Source organism: Natator depressus, chromosome 18 (assembly GCF_965152275.1).
Source record: "Natator depressus isolate rNatDep1 chromosome 18, rNatDep2.hap1, whole genome shotgun sequence".
Classification (NCBI taxonomy): domain Eukaryota; kingdom Metazoa; phylum Chordata; order Testudines; family Cheloniidae; genus Natator; species Natator depressus.
The window spans coordinates 21,524,652-21,549,676 of NC_134251.1; the positions used below are offsets into that span (position 1 = coordinate 21,524,652).

The following is a 25,025-nucleotide window of genomic DNA, read 5'->3' on the forward strand; positions in this document are numbered from 1 at the left end:
ACAGCAATTTGCTTTGAAATAATTAAGCAATAAACATGTTGGAATAACAGCATGGTGTACAGCAGATTTCAGCAACTTTGTTTTAACCCAGACCTCACAACTAGACAGTGATGCCAGTGTCAGGGTTGTATGACCTCTTGCAAATGAGACCACCATGTCAGTGAATAAAAAGGTCACTGCATAAAAAATCTTCAGTCTTGTGAGATCCAGAGCTCACCTTGTACCCACCAGCTCTGCTCCTGCAAATGTTTCCTTGTAACATATTCCCAACAAATGAGTTTAAACTACATACCAGCTGATGCTGGCAACGCTCTGCTTTGTAAAGCTGTGCCAGATCACTCCAGGCGTTGGGTGAAAATTAAAGATAGAATTTTAACCTATTAGATTCCAATGCCTGTCCAGGAATATGAGAGGCTGTAGAGGAATGTGCTCAGCTGCTAATGTCCAGGGGTGTTCACAGCCTAGTCCCAGGCCAGGCCCACTCTACAGACTTGTGCAGGCATGGTTCTCTCAGTCAGAACAGGCCAAACCCCTACAACAGTTGGACTGAACGCTAGGAAAGGGTATCTGTGTGCAACCACTGGAGAAGAGCCAGATTTTGCAAAGCAATATCTGGCAATCACTTGACACACAGCATGAATGAGGCCAGTGGCCCAGCAGTGATCCTTCACTAGCTGGGAGGAAGCTAGTTTCTGACCTGAGCATCGAGACCTTTGGGCAAGTTGCCTTCTCCCTCTGAGGGGCCAGTCCTGCACCACGACCCAGAAATGCTGCACTTGGCTGTCCCGTGTGTTAAAGGAGACGGCAATGTATTGGGACAAGCTAGTCATCGTCAGACTGGCCTTTAGAGAGAAGTCTGCCAACAGCACTTGATCCAGACCCTGGACAGGGTTTGAGTACTGGTGCTAGGACCACAGTAATCCCTGCTCCAGCCAGGGCCCGATGTACCCAGGAATCCCTACAACCCAGTCTGATTGCGGTCATGAAACCTCAGACCCTAAAAGGAGAAGTGGCAGCTCTGCCCATTGTATCGGCAACAACTGGTAACAGACAAATCTCGCTTCATCCATCCATCAAGGTGGCGTCACTACTCACTTCTCCCTGGAGTGCCCAGAGCAGAACCCTGAGACCTCCGATGGCCTGGGGCGCCCTCACGAAGCACTGTTTGACCGAGGTGTACAGTGGAACCTTGCTCAGCCGCTCAAAGTAGCTATCCTCTTTGTCCCTGCCTCAGCCAGGGGGATGCTGGAGCGTCGAGTGCAGCCCATGGATCCATAGTGTTGCACCTTTACAAAGCACGCATCATGCTCATGACTAATGCAGCATTCAGGCCATCCCACAGGTCACGTTATCTGCATTCTGTCCAAAGCCATCCCACCCATCGGAAACACTCTGGCACACATTAGGACCGGCACAGGGCTCTCCAGATCCACGTGGAGCTGACAGAAACCTTCTGAAGATCTGACATGCTCTCTGTCCAACGTTGCCCAGCGGCCAAAGGCAGGAAAGCCTCCAAAGCTCAGCTACTGAGATAAGACCATTGGAGCAAACTGGGGAAGCATAGAGAGCAAGGAGTCTGACCCCATACTGCAGAGGGCGGGGCTCCTTGGCGCAGAGGCACAGCCGTAACCTGGGTGGGAAGATTGCATGCCCTGTGTGCAGCAACAAGGAAGGCATCCACGCAGCCTTACCCTTTTGCCAAGTTTCCATGGTCGGGGTGTCAGAAGCAAGGGGTGGCATGCTGCAGTGCTCACAATGTGGGATGTGATCGGCCCTCTCTTGGCGGAGGAACGCATACGCTCTGCAAACGGTTAGTTCTCAAGCAGCGGTTGTGGAAGGGCTCAAGCTGCTGGACTGGTCACTCGCACTTTGCCGCTGACTGCCAGGGCTAGCTCTGGCCTGTCACTGCCAGCTGGTGAGGCCAAGTCCCCTTTGGAAAGGGCCTGTGGACCTTCCTACTGACAGAAAGGAAGCATTCAGGTGAACCTGGAGACAAGTTCCTATTCTGTGAGGTGGGGTGGGGGCATTGTGGGTGGAGTGTTTCTATTCTTCTCATTCATTTGATGTAACTCAATTTCTCTTGACTGATTGCATCCATCCCAATGTAATTATGACTTGTTTAGTTTTGTCTGGAGTTTTAGTTTGGTTTGGGGGGTATTTTTGTATAGATGGAGTGGAATCCCTTTGAGAGCTGCAACATGGTGTTTACTAGGGCAAGACATGAATATGAATTAATTAGGCTGTAAGTCCTAGGTACAGCCATCTGATACCCTGGTGAGATACATCATTCATGGGTCCTGCCTGGCGGCAGGCAGACAATCCCTCTTTCCTAGAGAACAAGCAAAGCCTTTGGAAGCCTAGGGCTTGGGCTTTAGAAACAGAACTTCTTTGTTGTCTGTGAAGTTTTTTAGGCTCTTGTCCAAAGCCTTGTGGAGTCAGTGGAAGGCTTCTTCCTTTGATTTAATAGGGTTTGAACCAGAACCAGGGTGCCTGTGTTTGAGTGATTCCTTCCCCTGCCATTGGGATTGTCAGTCCAACGTCCCGGCTCCGCATCAGTCAGTTCCTGAGTGGGATAGGATTATCTATTTCCATTGCGTTCACTCCCAAAGGGCTGATTCAGGATCTGTCCCTAATGTGCCAGGTACTGTCCAAACACGTGGCATCTCAGCCAGGTTTTGGGACTGAGGCAATTCCCGCTCCTTAAAGATAAATGAGAATGAGTCATCCTAAAGAGAGCTGCACTGCTCTGACCTGGGTACTTTTCCACACCTTCGATAGGCCATGCCTGGTACCCCGGTCTAGGCAGGATTGTTGTCTGTCTGTGCTTAAACCAACTGAAGAAATGTGGTGGGTTTAAAAAAAATCTCTCCTATAAAAGGCTTAATGGGACCCATCAGAAGAGAGAACTAAAGATAGTAGAGGGGTTTGTATAGCACCTAACACAATAGGGTCTTGATCCACAACTGACGCTCCCAGCCACTACCATGGTGCTAAAATATAGAACTATTCAGAAAGGGACTTTCTGGGTATCCACAGCCTAGGTGCTGGACCTTCTCTCACTTCAGAAAGCCTATTTCATGAACTACAGGCCTCCAGACATTCAGTGCCCCCCATCCAAGTGTCTTTTCCTTCTCTTCCTTCAACCTGACAACAGAACTCCCACACTCCCTGGGATCTAAACTCCAGTCCTTGCTGCTCAGCTCAGACATCGCACATATGTGGAGCTCAAGGGGAGTTCCCGGAGAGCTTAGTGCCCTGTGCTTTAGGTACTCCGGCTTCTTGACTTGTCTCTGCCTTTTTGCAGTCAACTTGGAAAAATAAACACCAGCCCACGTTAGAGAAATAAAACGGAGAAAGTATCATGTGGAGCCGGAAAACCAACTCCAAGCACAAAGGCAGCCGGCACGCCATTAATTTTGCATGTTCCTCCAGAACCTGGTGTAGTTAGAGCATAAATATTTCAAAGCATTTTTGTTTTTTTAACAACTGTATTATATTTTTGATTGACTGAAAGCTGTTTTAGAATAGGCTTGGGTTGTGAGCTGCTAGTGTGAAGTGATGCTATGAAATGTTCTCACTCTGATCAGAGATGGAACAATTATTTCACTCGGTGTATCTGAAATCGTCATGATACTGAAAGTAGAAACAGGAGACATTTTAGACACTCCAGAGTGTGGGACAGTTACTGCCAAACTCTAGCTTGGAAAGGGGAGAGTCTTTAGACACTCATTTTAAGTGGGTTGGGAAGGAGGTTATCTTTATTATTCCTCTGTTTTCGTCACCATTCCTGTTAACCTGAATCTGTGGTGTTTCTAGCTGGTAACTACACCAGCTTCTGACTTACATGGCATAAGACCTTGACTGCACTGGGATTGTAACCACTGGTGTAAAGTCCTGCTGTAGAATTGACTTACACCAGCTCAGCTCACTCCAGGTTCAGGGTATGCTGCACTGGTGTAAATCATGTCCATACAAGGGGATTGCACTGGCACAGCTACGGGAGTGGCCAAAACCCAGTGTAGACAAGACCAAAGTGAGAACAGAATGTAAACCTTCTCATCTGTCAAACTCTCACATCAAAGGCAGGGAATGGGGAGCAGATGGTCACGATCAGCTGTGAACTGAATGGCTGACGCAGCCCTGGTGAAAAGTTGCGTGGCTGCATTTTCGTATCCGAAGCCAAGCTGTGAGCCGGTCAGCGATGGGGCACCTGCTGTTCTGCTCACCTGCTTGTTAACACACGATCTGTCCAGATATTGCACTTTTCTTTCTCTTAGGGATTAGAGCCCACTCCACAAACAAGCACAGAGACTGTACGCTTTTAAAAAAATCCCTTCTGCAGTTAGTCCATCTCCTGCGTCCTGAGACAGCAAATTACTCCATGAGGACTACCCTGTGCCCACATGAATTCTGTTTCTTTGAGCTCCGCCTGCAAAGAGCTGCCTGCAGGATTACGGCATGTCATTGAATCAAAAGCTTTGCAGACAGGGCTTCCTTGCATTTTCTTCTATAAGAATGGAGGGAGCTAACACTTGCACAGTAAAAAATAGCCCATTTATTGACGTTATTTATTGATGAAGTGAAGCTTTGCACATACAGTATCAAAGAAATTATTTAGGATAAAATATTTAGTTCAGGAAAGCAATTTAAAGTTAAGCTGCAGGGGTTTGGAGGTGGAGGGGCCATGGTGACATACTTTAAGTGTGAGCCTTTTTTGCCATGAAGAGTGTGATTAACGCTAGCAGGAAGAAGCCTCTGGAAGTTGCTTTACAATAGCTTAGCCTACTTCTGAACAATTTCCCTTGAAGTTTAGAATGGAAATGTATCGCATGTATCCTAGCAAGGGCTAAGCCGCTCCACTTCAGTAGCTTTTCAATTGGTGAGTTTAAACATTCTGGCTTAGAAGCAGAGACCCTTTCTAGGGGAGGGGTTGTTCTGGGGATCAGAATTACATAAAGAGAAATTGTTCCGTTTTCAGGGCATTTCCTCTGAGTAATAATTTATTGACTGAAAAAGTCACCAGCTGAAATTTTATTTCCTTCTCTAATAAATCGCTGTATAAATTAAGAGGATTTATTTCTAATGACAGTAAATAATTCTGGAGGTCGACCAGTAAAAACCTTTTAAGTGATTGTACAGCAAATCAGCACATCATTTTTCATGATCACCCTGAAACTCATTTTAAATAAACCAGTAAAATTAGGGAACCAAAAAACACACTTAGAGTGTCACACGGAGGTCACTGCTAGAAATTAGAGATGCAAGGGCCTAGTGCAGTGGCTCTCAACCTTTCCAGACCACTGCACCCCTTTCAGGAGTCTGATTTGTCTTGCGTCTCCCAGGTTTCACCTTACTGAAAAACTACTTGCTTACAAAATCAGACAAGAATACGAAAGTGTCACCGCACACGATTACTGAAAAGTTGCTTACGTTTTCAATTTTACCATGTCACTATAAAATAAACCAATTGGAATATAAATATTGTACATATATTTCATTGTGTAGTATATAGAGCAGTATAAACAAGTCATTGTCTGTATGAAATTTTAGTTTGTACTGACTTCACTAGTGCTTTTTATATAGCCTGTTGTAAAACTAAGCAAATATCTAGATGAGTTGATGTACCCCCTGAAAGATCTCTGTATATCCCCAGGGGTGCGTGTACCCCTGGTTGAGAACCACTGAACTTTGGGACACGGACATAGTCCAAGTTTCTTAAAGTGTTTTGTGCGCTCATGGCGCCCTATAAATGTTTGTTATATTCTTGTATCTGCAGTTGGAAACTCTGGGTTAAGTTGTCTTATCCTTTTCCTAGCATGCAATAAATATTCTGAGGAGTTCTAGGTTTGGCATGTTAATATCTAGAGGATGTGCTATTAACACCTACAGCGTGTTTGCTGCCCCAGCCAAGGGGTAGTAATTTTACCTGTTGCTGTGATATGGTTGTGCATGACACACGGTGCTTTCTGTGGGGCTGGGGTTCCAGGGCCTAACGAAATGGAGCAATTTCTGAAAGATGCCAGATTGGGGGTAGGGGGCAGTGGCAGCATCAGCAATAAACTGACATTCAAATTCCAGGGTCCAAGAGCCTCCGGCACAGGGCGATGGCTGGAGTGACCTCTGGCAATTGCTGCTGTAGTACAGTGAATTTTTCTAATAACCAACGTGGATGAAGGGTTGAGAGCTGAATGCGTAGCTTCTGTGTGAATCCCGCACGCTGGGCTGGATTCTTCTCTGAGCTCCTGGGGCTTCACGACAGCGTCACTCCACCGACTTCAGCAGTGTTGCTCTGGATTTACGCTGCTGTAGCCCGGAAAAGAATGTGACCCACTGAATCCATTGGTGGGAAACTGCATTTTGCTGGCTTTTGTTTTAGTCGGGGGCTTTGGCCTATGCCTCCTGCAAGGAACTTTTAATCTGGGATCAGGGAGGTTTTCCTGCTTCTCCTCTGGAGGCACTAAAGGGTCACATGCAGATTAGTTCTGATTCACTGTGTCTGTCTGGGGTGCAGGAACTGCTCCTTGTCGGATAGGTGCCCGTGTGTCAGTGACCTAGCCTGCCAGGATGTTAGAAGTAATCTGCAAGGACACTCTTCTTTTCCCATCCCTCCTCAGGGCTGCTTTCTGCCATGATGCCTACAACAAATGATATGGGCTAGCGGGCCTGGGGCCGGAAAGAAGAGAAGAGTGGGTACGCTACAAGTTTATATTTGGATATTTCCCTCTTCTGTCCCTCTGTGCTGTTCATCATCTTAGGCTACAAACCCTTTGGTACAGGCTCCGTGTCTACTTGTGTGTGTGTAAGGCCTAGTCTAATGGGTCCATCATATAAGTATTAATTAATAAAATAACTAGCAATCTTGGCAGGAATTTTAGCATTATTTTTTTTGTAAATGCTTTGGATCTCAAGTCTATTTAAACTACCACACACTAAAAGCAATGGGCCTGATTCTCCATCGCCGTGCACCTCGTACGGCCATCACACCAGTGCAAGTTGGGTATAAAGTGCTCCCAGACCCGGATGGCCATGTTTTATACTCTCTTTGCACTGGTGTAAGTGATTGCACAGGGAGCTGGGTGATGCAGTGTCAGACTCTGTGCATCCAGATCAGTTATCTCTTAGGAAGAACCTCACTGCAAGGGATTATTGCAATGAGAACCTGTAGGATTACGCCAGCCTTTTACAGCTTCTGTGCTGGCTAGCAGGTCTGGAATGGCCTGCGAGACTTGCCATTCAAGATGCACTCTGTGTTGCTGTAGCCGTGTAGGTCCCAGGATATTAGGGAGATAAGGTGAGTGAGACAATCTCTTTCTGCTGGTGAGAAGCCAGTCCCATTCAGGGTGCAGTCACTGTAATGGTCAGCTGTTAAAGTGGTACCTGGTGTGCACCTGGCTGTACAGAGCTAAAAATAGCCTGAGCAAAAATTAAAGTAAGTAATTTTGAATATGCAAATGGAACTTTACCACCAGTATTGAGTCCCAGTAGGAGCTGATCTCAATGGGAGCTTTTTGCTAGAGGTTCTGATTCCCAGGAGTTTTGGACAATGTTGTTTTTGGTTTTTTGTTAGGGCTGGGGGAGGCCTGGCTGGTTTGCTGGGCGGGCTGGTTGGTTGGTTTTTGTTTAGGAGGATTTTTTTGGTAAATGCGTGTGGTGTTGGGTTTGCATCGCAGGGGGGTTGTGTTTGTTTAATTTTGCGTACTAGAGGGACCTCCAGTATTGTGAAGACTTTGGTGACGCCAATAGGAAAACTATCATTAACTTCAGTAGGGGCAAGAATTCCCCCTTTGTCATCGGGAATTTCTGAACTGGTTGCAATAGAATTGGAAACTGCAATCAAGGTCTGGAGAGAGCTAAGTAGGATTACACTGGCTCAACTGTATGGATTAAGGATCTTTGAGGCAGAAGAAAACATCACTGGATTACAAGGTTGGGGGGGGGGGTAATCTGAATTCAAATTTATGTGATTTTTTTATTCCCATCAGACACCCACACACCAAAACAATTTTCGTTGTGTAAAAGTGCTTTACAAATTAATTCACATAATTATATTGATAATCCAGTTTGTTACTTCAGTGTTATTTTTCTGGACCATGTGCCTGATTTAAACAATTATTTCCTGATCACGGAAGCAGTCTCCTGTTCCTACTGAAAGAGAAGCTTCCACAGATGTCAGTTAAAAGGACAACACAGGAGAGGGGATGCTGCTGCAGGCAGAAGTTCTGCATCGGAAGGTCTAATATTGCATTCAGAAGACGTGAGAGTGTTTAATAGAGGGCTCATATTTTATGTTTGAAATCACAAAATAGTTTAAAAATGAGATGAGATTGTGTAGCTCTGAATGGTTAAAATTTTGCCTCCCATTGGTCAATTTGCCCCCTGTTTGGAGAGCCTTCAGGCAGGGGTCACACAAGCAATAACACTGAGTGGTGTGTTGAATTAAATTAAAAACCAAGAGTACATTACAGGGAAAGAAATTTCCCCACACTGGAGTGCTCTTAGCATTTCCCTAGGGTTTTACTCCGGCGACAGAAATGTTTTAAAAGGGTGAGCGATGAAACATTCTTGCTGGGAGATTTTATTTTTGACCTTGATCCGATTTTAAGAAAATTCCATAAGAGCCATCTTGCAATTACCCCACAGCTGTCAAAGAGAGAGAATACATAAGCCCCATTTCCGGTCATAGCTAGGGCCTCCGTGGAGCCAGTATCCAAATCTGGCCCCTGCACCCTTTCTAGATTGAGAATCTAAAGATACTTAGTTTTGCAGATGTTCGCCTGTTTCTAAAGATAAATCATAGAGACATACAGACTGTGTGTGTGTGAGAGAGAGAGAGAGGAAGGGAGGGAGAATTTTTCATTGAGTTAAAAGGTCCCTAGGAAGACACCGCAACATCTGAGTGTGCGTAGGCCGCTAGCCCAGCGCTCTGACAGCGCCGTGCAAGGGGTCGGTGTTCGGGAGCTGAGCTCTGCAGGCAGATGCTTGGGAGCGCTGTGAAGGCAGCACCCCGAACCCCGGCAGGGAGAAAGCATCTTCCCGCCCAACTAAAGGGCCTTTTTCCGCCAGGGAGGGGCGAGCCCGGGAGGCGGTTCTCGCTCCTGTGGTGGGGAGATCCCCCAGGGCTCCCTGCAAGAGGCTGTGGATCAGCATTCCGCACCCTGCCGGCTTCAGAGGAAAAAGGGTTTTTAATCTGGAGCTGAACTGGACTACCCGATTTCATTACGCGATTAATTCCATGGGTGTTAATCGAAGTGGCCCAAGCAAACCAGGGAGACGGGATTCCAGTAGCCTGGTCCCACAAAACCTCCTCCCGCCAGCCCTGCTTAGCAGGGAGTTGCATCATCACGACAAAGTCTCCGTGGCACAGTGTGTCCAGGAACCGAACGGTTGGAAGCAGCAGCCTTTTAGTGCAAGGGCTGCTGAGAGGAGCTCTCTTTCATGGGTGTCTGATGGACAGTGGGGTGCCAGGGTAAAATAAAGAGCTCTGTGTCAAAGCAAGCTCCATACTAGGTCATTTCTGTCCCTCCGGCTAATCTAAAGTCCTTGTTTAAATTGTTACTTTAGTATTCCCAGAACTGTTACGTTGCACAGCCCTGCTGCCCTGTTCGGCTATCAGATGGGTCCTAACGTGTTCACCTGGGAGCAGCAGGATCTGCTCCAGGCATGGCAGCGGGCCTGGCAAGGCAAAGCCTGATTAATTCGTCTCTTGCTACTGCCATGGTCTTTCCCCCCTTCGAATTAGCATGAGGAGAAGAGATCCGTTTCCGTGGCCGAAGTCCTTGGAATCCGACCTGAAACCTTTGTTGTGGCTGTTGGAATTTGGGAGCCCCCAGCACATCCCGTGCAGCCTCCTGTCCTGTAATGGTCTCCCTTTTCTCATGTCCTGTCTTCTGGGGGGAGAGGCTTTGTGTATTTTATTAGCAAACCCCTCTGTACTAGCCTGTAGGTGCAAAGCCACCAGTACCTCTCTTTGGTGGTAAAATTCACCACGACCATTTAAAGGCAAAGAATAAAAATAGGTTTTAGAACAGCCGCCGCACATGCTTATGAAAACACTGCAAACTGCGTCGGTTCCAGTCTGTGACATTGTTGACTCTTGTATTTGAAACAGTTACGTTTCCGCTTCAGAGCTGAATAGGACATTTGGTTTTTTTCATAAAACATGTCGCGAATACAAGCTGGGTCTCTCCATTCTTGCACTCTAGTAGTAATGTTTAAATGCTGCTTTACAGACATACAGGAGGGAGGTCTCTGCTTCACCCAGTTTACTATCTAAATTTAGCTGTTGTCACTGTTCATCTCAACATTTGGAGATGGAGGGACAGAGACGAGAGGGAGCAGAAACTGAGGGGGAAGGAAACCCCTCCCTCCCCCCCTTGAGAGACCATTAGTGACCCACAGAGCAGCTGCAAGCAGCAAGTCCACTAACACCCACAGCTGTCTCTCTAGTTATTCTTCCCTGGGAGACGCAGCAACGAACCCCCTTTTTGTTGTTAATGAATTGCTGAATGTTTCCTGCTCAGCTCACTGGTTACCTAATTGACTTAGCCGAGCCTGGGAATCCAGCAGGATCCGTGGCAGCATAGTCACGCTGCCCTCTTCGCTTCAGAAATCCAGCCCTGGATCTGGCAAGGAAGCAGCTGTCGCAGGGGTCAGCGAGGGAGAGAGACAGGAATTCCTCTGCAGGGCACAAGAAGCAGAAGAATTTGGGGGCTTGGCAAGCCTTTTACCTTAAATGAAGGCCCGATGGATGTTTGCTTTGCCTATAACCAGCTGGGTCTGAATGGCCTGGCTCCTGTGCACGTGGAAACCTGCAGAAGATTTTTACCTAACAGAGCTGAAAGTCTGAGATTTGAAAATAAACAGAAATACAGCATAAATATTTATTTATTTGCCAGCCACTGTGTTTAACTTAGTGGCAAACAGCATCCATTAAACTTTGAAAAGCTACTTCAGAGAAACACTGAGCTACACCGTCAAGTGTGGGAGCAGGGAAAGCATTGCATGGCAGAAGGATGCAAGCTGGGATGTAAATGGATTTGACTCTATTATTTCTTAACCCTCCCAGTTCATTTAGTTGTGTTTTTTCCCCGGCAGACTTTCTCCTATGACAGAAGGTTGAAATTGCAAGAGCTGTATCTTCTGCTTGTTTGTTATGTGGTGTTTTTGTTTTGTTTTGGGGGGGGGGTTCTGAATATTCTATATTCCCAGGGAAAACACTTCCAACCCGTTTCCTCCTCCAGCCCTCCCGGGGAGAGAGGGCAGCCTGCTGTGGAACAGAACACTTCTGAGAGCTAAAGTGGGGAGGGGATTTCTGCAACCAAAATAAAGCGAGGACATTATGCAGGTTTCTTTTGTATGCTCAGAGCACAGCATAAAGAGCCGGAGTGCAGAAGATCGACTGAACAGACAAAATGCCAGCAGTCCCAGCCTTGGCACGCGTAGCAAATTCCGAGCAGTGGCCATGGTTGCCCGGAGTCTGGGGCAGCTGTCTGTGCAAAATGCTCCATCCTCAAGTGAATCCAGCATGAAACAGCCAGGAATGAAATATAGGTATGGAGAAGACCGTGCTTCCCGTTCTGCGGGAAGAGAGTTTCTTGGTCTCTTGTGTAGATGTGTTTCTGATTTCGCTGTCTAGTATACATGTTGGAAGGGGGGTGTGCGGGTGTGTGTTGTGTTGCCTGACTACGTCTATACATTTTCACTGATACAAATGCTGAACTCGGTGTGCACTGTCCTACTTCTCTCTATTTCTACTAGTTGGCTGTTTTTCTCCTTTACGTGCAACCTTGCGAAGGGTCGTCGTCTGCTCTCACTTACACTGATGTAAAACCAGAGCACCGCCACTGCATTCATTGGAATTATTCCCAGTTTACGCTAGCCTAAATGAGAGTAGAATGTGACCCTAAGATATGGTTTAGGGTTCAGCAGAATCCCTGTTGGCTTTGTTGTTGCTGATTCTCAGACATTCCCGAGGGTCAGCAGCCCACCGATTCCTCATATGATAGCAGACCTTTGTGTTCGGTAATATCACCAAACATTTTCTGATGCTTCCACCTTTTCCTTTAGAGCCCCAGTTCATGTGCTGTCGAATAAGAGGGGACTGCATCAGTCATACACTCTACCGCTGTTGATCTGTGTTTAGTGATCTGAAAACTAAACAAGACAGACATAACGTGCTCCAAAGAGCCATGCACCAAGGGCTTAGTGTGTTAAACTGGCATGATATTTCAATACGGAGATGCCAAGAAGTTTTGTGTGTCTGAAAGAACAAGAATAACATGTATGCTGTACTTTGGCTAATATTGGCATGTGTGACACTTCATACAAGATGTGAATAACAGTGCCAAATATGTCAGGGAGAGGCACATCGCTCGCGTGGTGTGAGGTGTACCAGATTATCTTGCCATGTTCAATAACAAGCCATTATTACTCCAGTCCTCTGTAGTCTTCTAAGCAGTGAGTGTGTGTGTGTGAGTGAGATAGAGATAAAGAATGAATACATGGGAGAGGTTTCGCCTTAGATTGGAAGGGATCTATTAGCTAAGAACCTTGGGGTCTCCTCTCGGTCCTGTATGTACCTCTCAATTGAGACCCCTGAATGCCAGAGCTGTATTCGCATTAAGAAAAAAATTGTGACAGGCAATTCTATCTGGAAACCATTCAATACATGCTTTGAAAAGTTCAGCTGAAAATTTCTTTAAATGCCTGACTTATAAACTTACACCCTACAGTTCTTCAACCTTTCCATCTAAGACAGCAAATTTCTAAGTATCTTCCAAAGGCAAGAGAGATCATAAAGACCAAAGTAATTCCAGTGCCAAGAGCACTAGTTAAACTTCCTGGATTGCAGAAGATTAGGTCAACCATAGCATTGCTGGTTGGTTGGGTTTGTCAGCTTATTAGTGGTGAATAAAAACATGCTGTACAATACACTGGGGGCAAAAGCAGCCTTTCTCCTCGCCCATCCTTCCCTCACTACCCAAAGAGATCGCCTCTTCCTGTGTAAAGATCTTAAAATGATGAGAGAAAAATGAACCATGTAAATGTTATTTGGCAAAGATTTTCAGGAGTGACGAACAATTTTTTGGTTGCGTCGCCTTTTGGGTGCCCAACCTGAGAGGGGACCTAGCATCAGCGGGTGGCTTTTCAGCCCTTTCTGAAAATCAGCCCCCTTCTAAGGCCTCCAGAAACACAAGCCACTTTGAAAATCTCAGCCTTCCAACATTTGAATGTTTCTTATTCAGTATTTATCCCCTTTGCCACATACCCGAGATGGACACGCTGCCTCCCACGTAGTCCGGAAGCTAGAGACATATGCTGTGTTGGATCCTATTTCTCTCTAGATTGTAACTTGCGTAGCCAATTATTTGAGACAGAGTTCTGCTGAGGTGAACGTAGACTGGTGGGAATGTTGGGTGACTCCCAGAACAGGGAGAATTTGGGCTTCAAAAAAGTTCCACTATCCTTCTGAAGACCGTTCCCCATCAAACATGTGAATCAGAAATGCTGATTCATTATGTAGTTTGTTCAATCCCTGGGAGGCAAGCATGGTTTTAAAAAACCCAACAAAGTACTGGTGGATTGGGTAGTGTGGTCTGCGAGTACATGTTTAATAGTTTGAAAAGCGCATCTGTTACTATCCTCTTCCAGTGCTGAGGAAGGGAAAAGGTCTTTCTACTTCCTCATGGAAGTGTCCCTTCACCATTTCCAGCTCCCTGGCAGCACTGAACGAATTGCACACGCCTTAGGTTGTGCCTTGCTGTGTGGTGGCTTTTTTTGCTAGGGCTGTGTTAAACCACTAATAACACACGTTATTAAGGGAGTAGGGGGCCAACTTGTTAAGAAAGTGTGTTTGTTTCATCTTTTAAACTAAGCTGTACATACGTATAGCTTTAATACAAGCCTTAACTTCTACACCAGTGGTCCCTGAACTTTTTACCTTGTTTCCCACCGTCACCCCACAGGGCCAGGAGCAGGGCCATGGCTCTGGGAAAGGAGGGGGACGCAGACAGGGGTAAGGGGGCTGAGGCTAGGGCCACAGCTGGGGGCGGGAGTGGAACCTTAGCTGGGGACCAAGGCCCATGGCTGGGGCCCCGGCAACCACGAATGGAGCTGGGTGGTGCTCCTTCCCTGCCCCCATGGGGGCTGGCTCGGGCCCCAACTGCGCCCCCCCAAACATTCCTCCATGTTCCCTTGAGGGGCATGCCCCACAGTTTGGGGACCTCTGTTCTACACAGTGAATCAGAGTAGTATAACAAGACCTGAGGAATATTAACCATCATCTACAGTTAGTAACTATTATTATTGTTGTTTAGATTTGCTCTGTTCCCAAATCCTAGATCCCTTGATCAAATTGCTGCTTGCCTGAGGCTTCAATCCAGAGATCACTTTCTTTTTGATCCCAGTCCCTGAAAGAACAATCCTGTATCTGGGCTATTTTCATAAATAGAGGATTTTTTACTGTATTTCATCATAGCCAGTTTCGTATATTTGAGTGTAAAATAATAAGGAGCTCGAGCTCTCTAGAAAAATGCCTTGTCACTGAACTAAAGAACAGCGACGTACTTACCGTACAGGCAGGTCCACACGAGAAGTGCTTCATGGGCACAGCTGCAGAGAAGACTGAGAGGGGACATGAGAACAGTTTTCAAGTACATAAAAGGTTGTTACAAGGAGGAGGGAGAAGAATTATTGTTCTTAACCTTTGAGGATCGGACAAGCAGCAGTGGGCTTAAATTGCAGCAAGGGAGGGTCAGGTTGGACATTAGGAAAAACTTCCTAACTGTCAGGGTGGTTAAGCACTGGAATAAGTTGCCTAGGGAGGTTGTGGAATCTCCATCATTGGGGATTTTTAAGAGCAGGCTGGACAAACACCTGTCAGGGATGGTCTAGAAGATAATACTTAGTCCTGCCATGGGTGCAGGGGACTGGACTCGATGACCTCTCGAGGTCCCTTCCAGTCCGATGATTCTGTGAAGATGCTGTATGCCAATGGGAGAGCGCTTAATGCCCCAATTTATAGCTTCTTTCCTTTAGTATCTAGGAATCTGTATTGTACTTTGAATCCTGCAAATGACTATAGTTTCTGCTGGACTGTGGTGGCTGCTGCTGCAGTGTGTTACTATATAGTCTTCATTTCCCCAGGTCCTTTTATTAGTAGAGGTTGTTAACCATTTAAAGAGGTAAAGGCCTCCACCTTCCTGCAGTGAACCAGCCTTCCTAGATGTGCTTACTTCAAAGCTGTAGACACTAAGCTGAGAGAGTGCAAAAGTCCAGAAAAGTTTTAATGGCTGGGTTATTAGAGTCTTTATCATTTGAATAAATAGATTTTTTTAAGCTTGATGTCGGTTGTAGACATTAAAGATGGAAAAGGTCTTAGGCGATCCTCTAGTCCAGGGATGGTCAATTTATTTTTTGTTAGGGTTCAGATTTCTTGGTCAAGGTGTAGTCAAGGTTCAGACTCCAGAGAAAATAAAAACAACAATAATTATAGTAATTAATAAAAAAAATTTCAGGGTCTGTTCAAAAGGGTCTGGCAGTCCGGATCTGGCCTGCAATCTGCCTATTGACTCTCCCTGCTCTAATCCATCCCTAGCCAGTACCGAATCCGTCCCTAGGATGTGTCCCCACATCTTAGGGCACGTCTACACTACAGCGCTACACTGATGCAGCTGCGCCGCTGTGGCATGTCTGGTGAAGAAGACACTCTAGGCCCATGGGAGAGTGCTCTCCCGTCGTCATCATTACTCCACCTTGGTGAGAAGCGTAAGCTACGTTGGCAGGAGACAGAGCTAGCGTGGATAGCACGAAACTTGTGTCTATGCGGGGGTGGCTTTTTCACACCCCTGAGTGATGTAAGTTAGATCGACTTAAGGAGTAGTATAGACCTGCCCTTAGAGACCAGCTCTACTCTGAAACAGCAGCAATGCAGAGTACAACCTGGGGACTTAAAGGCAAGTGAGCATCTCAAGCCAGTTTGTTTTACTAAGCACATTTTCTTATCTTTTCATTTTCATTTTTATTTCTTAAACAAGGTTCCTAATGTGACACAGGAATTGAAACACCACCTGGGTCTAACATGCAATATTCAATAGCAGTGAAATATGCAGGGGCTAAATGAAGTGCACCAGTGCTTTCTGATGGCTCACGCTAACAGTTATTCCAATAGACTGCCATTAGTCTTTTCTATGCAGTTGAACAGACCTGAGCCAGAGCTAATGAAAGCCATTCACTTGGCATGTTTTTTCTGACACCACTTCTTCACAGCATTCTGCTTTTGTGCCACTAGAAAATATCTGTGCAAATCAGTTTTTTTATAATGTTTTAAAGATTCTAAACCCCAAATTGAACTAGTTTATTGAGAGAGGGAGCAGCGTGCGTTCTGGACACCAAACCAGGAGTCGGGAACTCCTGGGGTCGAAATCCCAGCTGTGAGATTGGTTTTCCCTGTAGCTCTGGGCAAGACATAGACTCTCTTCTCATGAGTGTACCCTTCTTAAAACTGGGGTTAAGTTATCTGTATCATATTCATTAATATTTTAAAGCCCTTTGAAAATTGAAAGAGTCAAATGTGCCATAACGTTGCAGAGTTCATATCTGCTCACCAAATTATATGCTCGTTAGACATCATTTGTTTCCAGCTATTAAATTCTTATCCTATCTACTCTGAATTTTCAGTTTGTGTTCTCTCTCTCTGTGTGTGTTAAAAACACCATTGTTGTAAAACTGCTGGATGCCATAATGACTCTGGCTTAATCATATAAAGCAGATTGAATGAGGTCACTGCTACTGCCATTTTACATTATTGTGCAACTGTAGCGTACAGCGTTTCCGCAGCCATCTGTGATCTAATAAGTGAATTTTGTGTCTGAAAACCTTGCATTTGCTGTTTTATTTTCCACTAAAATGTGGCTGGTTTTCCATGTTTAATTGTCATAAATAGTTCTGATTTTGTACTCATTTTTTGAGCTCTAAGTAATTGCCCAGGAAAAGAGCATTCATTGTGTGATGCAGATAAATTTCTTGAAATGACCTTTTCCTGGTTTTATTCTGTCATATATAGTTCATTTGCAAGTAGAAAAAGGTGATAAGAGATTTCACATTCTTTCGCTTTTGTTTTATCCCTGCAGATGTGCTGTGTGCAAAATTATGCATTTTCTGTTGACACTCTCAAGTTGCAAAGTGCTTTTGTTTTTCAGTTGGCAATAACTAAATGTCTAGTGTCTAAGTAACAGCATCCTTTCCATTCCTACTGTGTCTGTGTTTGTTGTCTCCTTAGATATTTATCTCCTGTTTTGATTGCAAAAATAGGAAAATAATAATGTTACTTGACATTATCAATTGTTGTTTAATACCTCATTCGAGTCGGGGAAAAATCATTCTCTGTCTTCTCTTTCTTCTTTAACTAAATAGCGTCTCAATTCATGGCCTTAATTTTGTAGCCATCAATATGCGTTTAGAGGGGGTAATGCCTTCTATCGTTTGGTTTTCTGATTAAGTATCGAGGATGGTCTAGATAATACTTAATCCTGCCTCAGTGCAGGGGATTGGACTAGATGACCTAACCAAGTCCCTTCTGGTTCTACATTTCTATGATTCTATCTTTGTGCTGCTGATTTCATACTTTCATTTCTATCACAGTTTTCTTCAAATCCAGTTTATTCATAATTTTACCTTGTGTTTATATCTCTCTCTTTCATGGTTATTTCATTCCTTATCATGTTCTCATTACCTTGCTTTTTTTTTGTTTTGCTCTCTCTCTTTTTGCTAGGCTTGAATGTGGCCACCCTAAGCTCTTTAGAGCCTTGCAACCCAGGTTGGTAGGTTTTGTGGGGGGGGGTTCCCAACCACCGGGTCACCTCAGAACAGTTACACTAGCTGTTTATTCCAGGTAATTTTGCAACACGCATCCTCATTCACTGCCTGTCAGTCTCTACTTTGTGCATCTTCCATCCATGCTAACTCAACTCTTGTAACTCACAGATGTGTCACAGGCTCTTCAATCCATATTATTTCGGGGGTTAAATATGCTCTTGTAAAGGGACTAATGTTATCACACCAGCTTGTGATTTTGTACCTGTTCAATGACCAACATGAGGTTGGTTGGTTGCGAGGGGGTTGTTAAGTGTCGTACCAATAACCACGACTTACTGGTTGCGTTTGCATGTTCTTTACAATACACCTGGTACACTGTAGGGTGTGCCCTTCAGAACTTTCTTACAATAATAATGCAGTCTAATTTTCAGTGTTTCACTTTATCAATTCAGTACAAAGACCAAATAGTCACATAGGCAAAACTAGAAAATCCAGACCACCACCACCATAAAAACAGTGTGTTGTGTGTGTAAGTAATTATTAAGAACAGGATCAAAAAGTAGTCATTAAAATAGTACTGAAATTATCTTCCAAGAACAGTGAATGCAGAGGATAAAAGTTATTTTTAATGCCTTTTCTTTAAAGTGGCTTCAGTAGCATTGCCTTTTTTTGACAGTGTGGAGGTCTCTCTTCCTCTAACTATCTATACGTGCATACATATGTAGCTGCATAATTTCCCTGGAGTGAAACCAGTAATTTCACTTGATCAGCAGTGGAGGAGAAGTGTTATGAACTGCCGCTCCACGGTGGTGCCTGGGGAATACATTGTACTCATGGTTCTTTCAAAGACAAGAGCTTAGCTAAACACTTCCCGTACAGCACTTTGTGTTGATTGGAGTGCAACTGAAGGGCACGGAAACCCCTGTCCTTTCTGTGGATAGTTTTGGAAACTGATGTTCCTGTGACATTTGCTGAAGGGATGGGGATTGGGGACACCACACATATCATCTGTCCCATGTAGCTATGGCACATCCTATTTCTGGCATTTCCACTGGTTATTAAGTGGTGTTTCTCTTTTTCAGAAATCTTGGGAAATCAGGGTTGCGAGTATCCTGCCTTGGCTTAGGTAAGTGACTTGATCATCAGGGGCACTCTCTCATACCTCTCCAGTGTCCATTGGTAAGCAATCATCTTCACAATGATTTCTTCCCTCAGTTATTTAAGCAAGAGACAGGCCCCCATGGTGGAGGTGGCAGGTGAAGGGAGCTGCACCTTTTGCATTGATCAGGGTGATGTTCCTCTGATTCCATGTTGCATTAAAAATGGATGACCCGAAACCGGATCCAGCTACCAGTGCAGTATTTCCCTGCGTTGTTGTTGCTAACTGCTGGTTACCAAGTAACCAGATCTAACCACAGATTTCTGTTCTGTCCTAAACCTCGGCATTTCCCCCAGTGAATCAGCCTGGATCGTGGCCTCGCAGACAGCATGGTTACCAGACTCTGAAATCCTCCTCTGTGCTTAGTGCATGTTGTATCCCCAGTTGGTTTTCTGTATTAAAATATGTGGTGGTTACAGGTTTACTTGGGCTGCTGTCATGGATGGGTTCACAAACAGGCATCTCTTTGTGTTTGCTCCTCAAGAGACCCATGTGCTCATGACATTTAAAAGTATGTCAAAAGAAACATTTGTGCCATTTGCTGCATATGGTTGTCAGAGCACTTCAGCACGTCACGCTTGAATTTGGTTTGCAAAGACACCAGCCCTCAGTGAGGGCTAAGTCCATGCTCAGTTTAAAGCTCAGCCGTGACCTGCCGAGTACACTTGGGCTCTCTTTGGCTTCTTTGTGATGTATGACACAAGCTGGCCAGGTTGGGGAATGGAGTTCTGCTTGTTTGGTGCTTCTTATAGAAATAGCAGAAACCTCAAGTGTGGTTGTTGCTGTTTTTCTGGAGTAGCTGCTGTGTGTGTCTTGGCGAATGTCTGAGTGACAAGGGACTGCCACGGCTACAGCTATACTGCCTGCCACAGTTGGAGAACGTAGGGTTAGTTTAAGCTCTCACACCTTCATTGCAAGGTGAGCAGTTAAATCTTTCGACAGAAGCGTCCTGTATCCAAAACGTTGTTAAGCCCGAGAAGTTAAATAAGTATTAACAAAAAGAAACCGGAGAATTAAACAATCTGAGTAAAAATCTAGTCTCTTCCCAGTTGATCAACTTTCACGGTCTTGACTTTTGCCTGTCCAGTCCCCAGAGACTCGCACCTTGACATTTTAATGTAAAAGACAAACAGAAAACTAAAAATGTTGCTTGTTGGGGGGAAGAGAAACATAGAGGCCTTTTTTGTCCATCGTAAAGAAGGAAAAAGAACATGCCGAGGGTTTTTCCATTGTAGGTCACTTTTAAAAGAAAAGCCGTTTGAGTCACTGTCATGAAAACGAAGCATCTGAAAAATGTAAACAGTGAACATCTGTTTTTCTTGTCTGAATGAAATTTTATCAAACTTTTCCAAAAAAAAAAAAAAAAAAAGGCATTTTCCCCTGGGCTGATAACAAGCCTGAGAAATCTCAGCCCAAAAGGTAAAATGCCTGAAAGGGGGGCATTAAACAGAACTGTTTTATCAGCCCTCCCGATAGCATTGGTCATACAGCATTGTATCTGTTAAAGGGCACCAACAACTCAAGATAGCTGCTGCCCCTCACAGCTTAGTGACTGCAGAAAGAAATGTCTGACTCTTCGATTGCTATCATTCAGATGGACTGCAATGAACAACTTAAAACTTCTTTTTCTTTATGAAACAAGCTGCAAGGCATTGTTCTTGCTTCTTCATGAACACTCGTGTTCAGAGCTTCCAAGTTAATATACTTCAAGAATGATCCACCCTTGAGCTGTAGTTTGCAGAGTTTGTGCAGAATTCAGAATCTGCTGTAACTGATTGTATCCAGACAAAGACTAACTTTCTAGATATTTGGTTGCTCAGATAACGTTCCAAATGTGGAGTGAGTGCAGCCAACGCACCCATGCCTTCCTAAGGGCTTGTCTACATGGGAAAGTTAAACTGGTATAAGGAAAGGTGTGTATTTAAACCGCTGTAGTTACACCCGTAGAACTGCCCATGTGGACCCTCTTATTCTGGTGTGTGTGGGGGGGGAGGTCTTTTTCCAGCTTAGTTTGTCATTTTGGAAGGAGTTGTACCTGTCTAACCGTTCTGTATAACTGGAAGAATGTGTTGTGTAGGCCAGCACTGAGTCTGCAGAGAAGCTGCACCAGTACCTCTGTGGCTCCTCGTGCCTTTGCCAAGCTGCAACAGAGCTAACATTGGCCAGCATTGAGAAAGCTCTGGGTATCCACTATCTGGAGTAGAATAGGGAAGGCAACAGCGCGGAGAGGAAATGGCAAACAGATGAGCTATTACAGGTTCCTGGTCCGGTGATTCATGCTGTAATGTCAGGCAGTGGGGTCATTACAGGCAGACAGGTCTCCACTAGCAAATCGGAAATGGTTTAGTTAACTGTTCCCTGCTGGTTGTTGGCTGGGAAGGGCAAGTAGGTGTTGCAAATGGCAAGGGCAGAAGTACAATGCTCCATCCCAGTTTGGTGGGAGGGCTTGACCTGGCAGGAAGGCGTTGGAGAACCCTAGCATTTGGTATCCGTGAGCATCCACCCGGATGATAAGTCTTCTGCCCGAGTCAGGCAAACACAATGAGAGAGGGAGACAGACAGTCTAAGTGCAACAGCAAGAGGTAGGGAGGCCCTGAGAGCCTGGTTCACTCATCCACCCACAGGCTCTGGGCAGGGATATTTTATATCCCAGAAGGAAGAACAGTGGGGCCAGCTTGGTATTGACAGGCTAGCATAGGACTGACTGCGTTTGGATTGTTCCCGTGTTTCTCTGTTATTGACCTACAGATTAATTCAGTCTGGAGCTCCCTTTTCCACAGTTATAGTGCCTTTTAGAGCACAGCTGTTTTGTACTTGTGTTTTCAGAATGAGTGTTTTCCCTTCTTTCCCTTTACAGGAACATGGGTGACGTTTGGAGGGCAGATTACAGACGAGGTAAGAATTGTTCCCTGTTTTGCGCTGCCTGCTCCATAGGTCAAAGATACAGTTCTTATTTCAGTCTCCTTTCATTGTACTGAAAATCCCCTTCAGGAGACTCCGCAATCTAGTTCCTTTTATTATTTGAAGTGACCGAGCCTCAGTGTTGCCAATACCCTTTTTCATGGGAAATCTTCATAATGAATAAAGAAAAGGAGTACTTGTGGCACCTTAGAGACTAACCAATTTATTTGAGCATAAGCTTTCGTGAGTTACAGCTCACTTCATCGGATGCAATGAAATGTAGGTCACGAAAGCTTATGCTCAAATAAATTGGTTAGTCTCTAAGGTGCCACAAGTCCTCCTGTTCTTTTTGCGAATACAGACTAACACGGCTGCTACTCTGAAACCTGTCATAATGAATAAAGGTTCTGTAATACCTACCAGTTTTCACTATAGAGATGCATAAATATTCATGTTTGTCTGACATGTTTCAACTTTGTTTTTCAAATTAGCTAGATTAATTTTTATGATTATGGCCAAAAGAAACAAAAATTATCCTTCCTTTGGCTAATTATTATCCACCAAGACTCGTACTTACTGCTGAGCAAATAATTTGCAGCACATAATTGGTGAATAATTTCCAAGAACAGAGACTAAATTCAAACCAAATACTTTTCACAATTGTTCCAGGAGGAGTTTGCTCATGAGCTGTTTGTTCCAGCTATCTAATATTCAAAATTTGAGATGCATTGGTTAGTTTAATTGGACACACGGGTCACATGGTAGCCTTTGTGATCCCTAACTCGTTGAGCATGAGTCTTAAACACAAATAATTAGCAATGAAAGACTGATTCTAAGAGTTCAAAATTTGGCGTCAGCTCATAGTCTCAAGTGACTTTGTACGAACACCCTGGTCTGTAAGGTGATTTGCTGTAATATTTGTGGGAAATGAACACAGAAGGGGGCACAAACACAGCTGAATGTAGCAGATGCTTTTGTTCAAGCAGATAGACTCAGAAAACATGAACAGCTCTGTTCCATTGTACATGGATGTTGGAACTTGAATCTCATGGGGATGGTGAAGTTTTTAAGTTCGTGTCGTTTCTGTGAAGCCAGACTTTCAGAAGGTATAGTCAGTTTACCAGTAACATTTGTGAAACACATGTTGCACCTGAAGCCTTCCCTGCTAATACAGATTAGGAGGCAACTTCATAGTCATCCGTTCAGGACACCTCCTCCATTCCGTGTAGTAAATGTGTACAACGCAATACTTGCATCACGGTTTTTCTGAGCCAACCGATGCCAGCTGTAGTCCGAGCTAATACCATAAAAAATCAATTTTCTGAACACTGGATTATAAAAGTGGGAGGAGGAAAATCATATTGCAGTGTGTGCTGGGGATTCCCTCTTTTATATTCATAAGCTACTGAGTGCATCCTGATATGGGGGAAAATACGCTGGACTTAAAAATACATAGTGTGCAATTTGCATGGTATTTCTTTGCCGTGAGGCCAACCGTGGCTGCCTAGAGTTAGGCATCTAAATAATCAGATCACCTCGTTAGGTGCCCAACTTTAGGCAGCCTAATTTGTAATGTCTGATCTAAGCATGCTACTGTGTGCTGTGTTACACGTGCATTTTATTGATATAACGCTCATGCCCAGGCGTTTCTGGGCTCCTGCTTTCTACAAGGGGCTCTCTATAAACGTTACAAACGTTTCTTTGCAGATGGCGGAACAGCTGATGACTTTAGCATACGACAATGGCATTAACCTGTTTGACACAGCAGAAGTCTATGCTGCTGGGAAGTAGGTACCTTCTATGTTTATCTAACCAGGAGACACAAGTAGATGTGTTTTAATGAATGGGTGATTGCTGTAACCATTCAGCATGACACTTTCCCTGTCTACCTGACTTTCCCTGATCGAGGTGCCTTTACTATGTTATATTTTCTCCAGTATTTTTTCTTTTGCTTCGGAGTTCTCTAAAACACACACAGACCCCAAAATGTCGTGTTCTGGATTCCCTGCAAGGCTCTTTGCTGTGCCCCTTGCTCTTCGTGCTCTCACTCCCTGCCCTTATGGAGAGCAAAAGTGCAGAGCAGGAATGAAATCTGGGTCTCACCTCAGCGGGTGGCCGGTGCTTACTCTCTAGTATTTAACCAGCTTTATTACAGCAGAGACTCCTGTCCCATAAAGTTTTTCTCCCAGAATGATGATGTCCCTTCTGCATTCCTTTGCCAGTGAAAATCCAGGTGGTTTTTTAGCTTCTAATTAAATGCTCTTCACTATGGAGCGCACAGGCTGCGTCTTCACTGCGAAAAAGGTGTGTGTTTCCATCGGGATGGCTATCGCCAGGTAAAATCCCAGTGGGAACAAGGCATGGGAGTTTTTACCTCATCTCGCTACATTGAGGTAAACCCCTTATTGTCGAGGAGAGGGGTATAAGGTGGAACACAATTAGCTTAATCGAAGTAAAAACAGCTACATCTCTGCTTGGATTTTACATGGCGATAGGTATCCCAATGGAAAAACACCTTCTGTGGCAGTGAAGACACTGTCTACATTCCCCATCTGTTTAAACTATGACTATCAACCCCCAAGCCCCAGCACTGCTTCAGCCAAGTGACAGATTGCAGATACGTTTTCCCTTAATCCCCCTGCTCTGACTGTATCACTCGGCCAGGGGTCCCATCTAATTTTCTGTTCATGGCAAAGGAGCAATCACTGGGGAGGAGTGCCAGGGTGCTCTGTTGTTGATGTTCAGCGCTCCTGCCAGGTTAACCAGGCATTTCATGGTTTAAGATCCAAACAAAACCTGCGTTCACCCAACAGAACAGACTGTGAAAGAGGTTGAGAAAAATTGTTTGAAAAGTTAGTTGTCTCCGTTGCTGCTCCAGCCTGGGAAATGCGGTGAGAAAGGGCAGCAGCTGTGCCGCGTTTAGTCCCAAACTCGGCTTGGGGGCAGGACATAGTACAAGTTGGCCTGTGCAAAACGCACTCCTGAGAGCCACAAAATTGTTACAGCCTCTCTGTCTTGAAGGGTAAATTAATGGGGTTTGGTTCCTCGACACACTGCCTGCCTCCTGGCTAGTCTCAGAAAACCACTATGGGATCTAGCCAGGCCTATAAACCCAGCTGGGTGCAGGATCTTGGGCCTGCTCAGAAACGGG

At 45.0% G+C, this 25,025-nt stretch overlaps 1 protein-coding gene across 8 annotated transcripts in view; it reads left to right on the forward strand.

Annotated features, from left to right (window-relative positions):
* Positions 1 to 25,025, forward strand: part of KCNAB2 (potassium voltage-gated channel subfamily A regulatory beta subunit 2) — a 109,425-nt gene that overhangs the window by 59,205 nt on the left and 25,195 nt on the right. For 7 of the 8 annotated variants that reach the window (XM_074934010.1, XM_074934005.1, XM_074934009.1 and 4 more), the window contains 3 exons: positions 18,897 to 18,940; positions 21,831 to 21,868; positions 23,582 to 23,661. In XM_074934010.1, the coding sequence (XP_074790111.1) occupies positions 18,897 to 18,940; positions 21,831 to 21,868; positions 23,582 to 23,661 (162 nt within the window). Of the gene's footprint in view, positions 1 to 11,323; positions 11,551 to 18,896; positions 18,941 to 21,830; positions 21,869 to 23,581; positions 23,662 to 25,025 lie in introns of those variants that run through there. The other variant, XM_074934003.1, reaches the window with a different exon arrangement.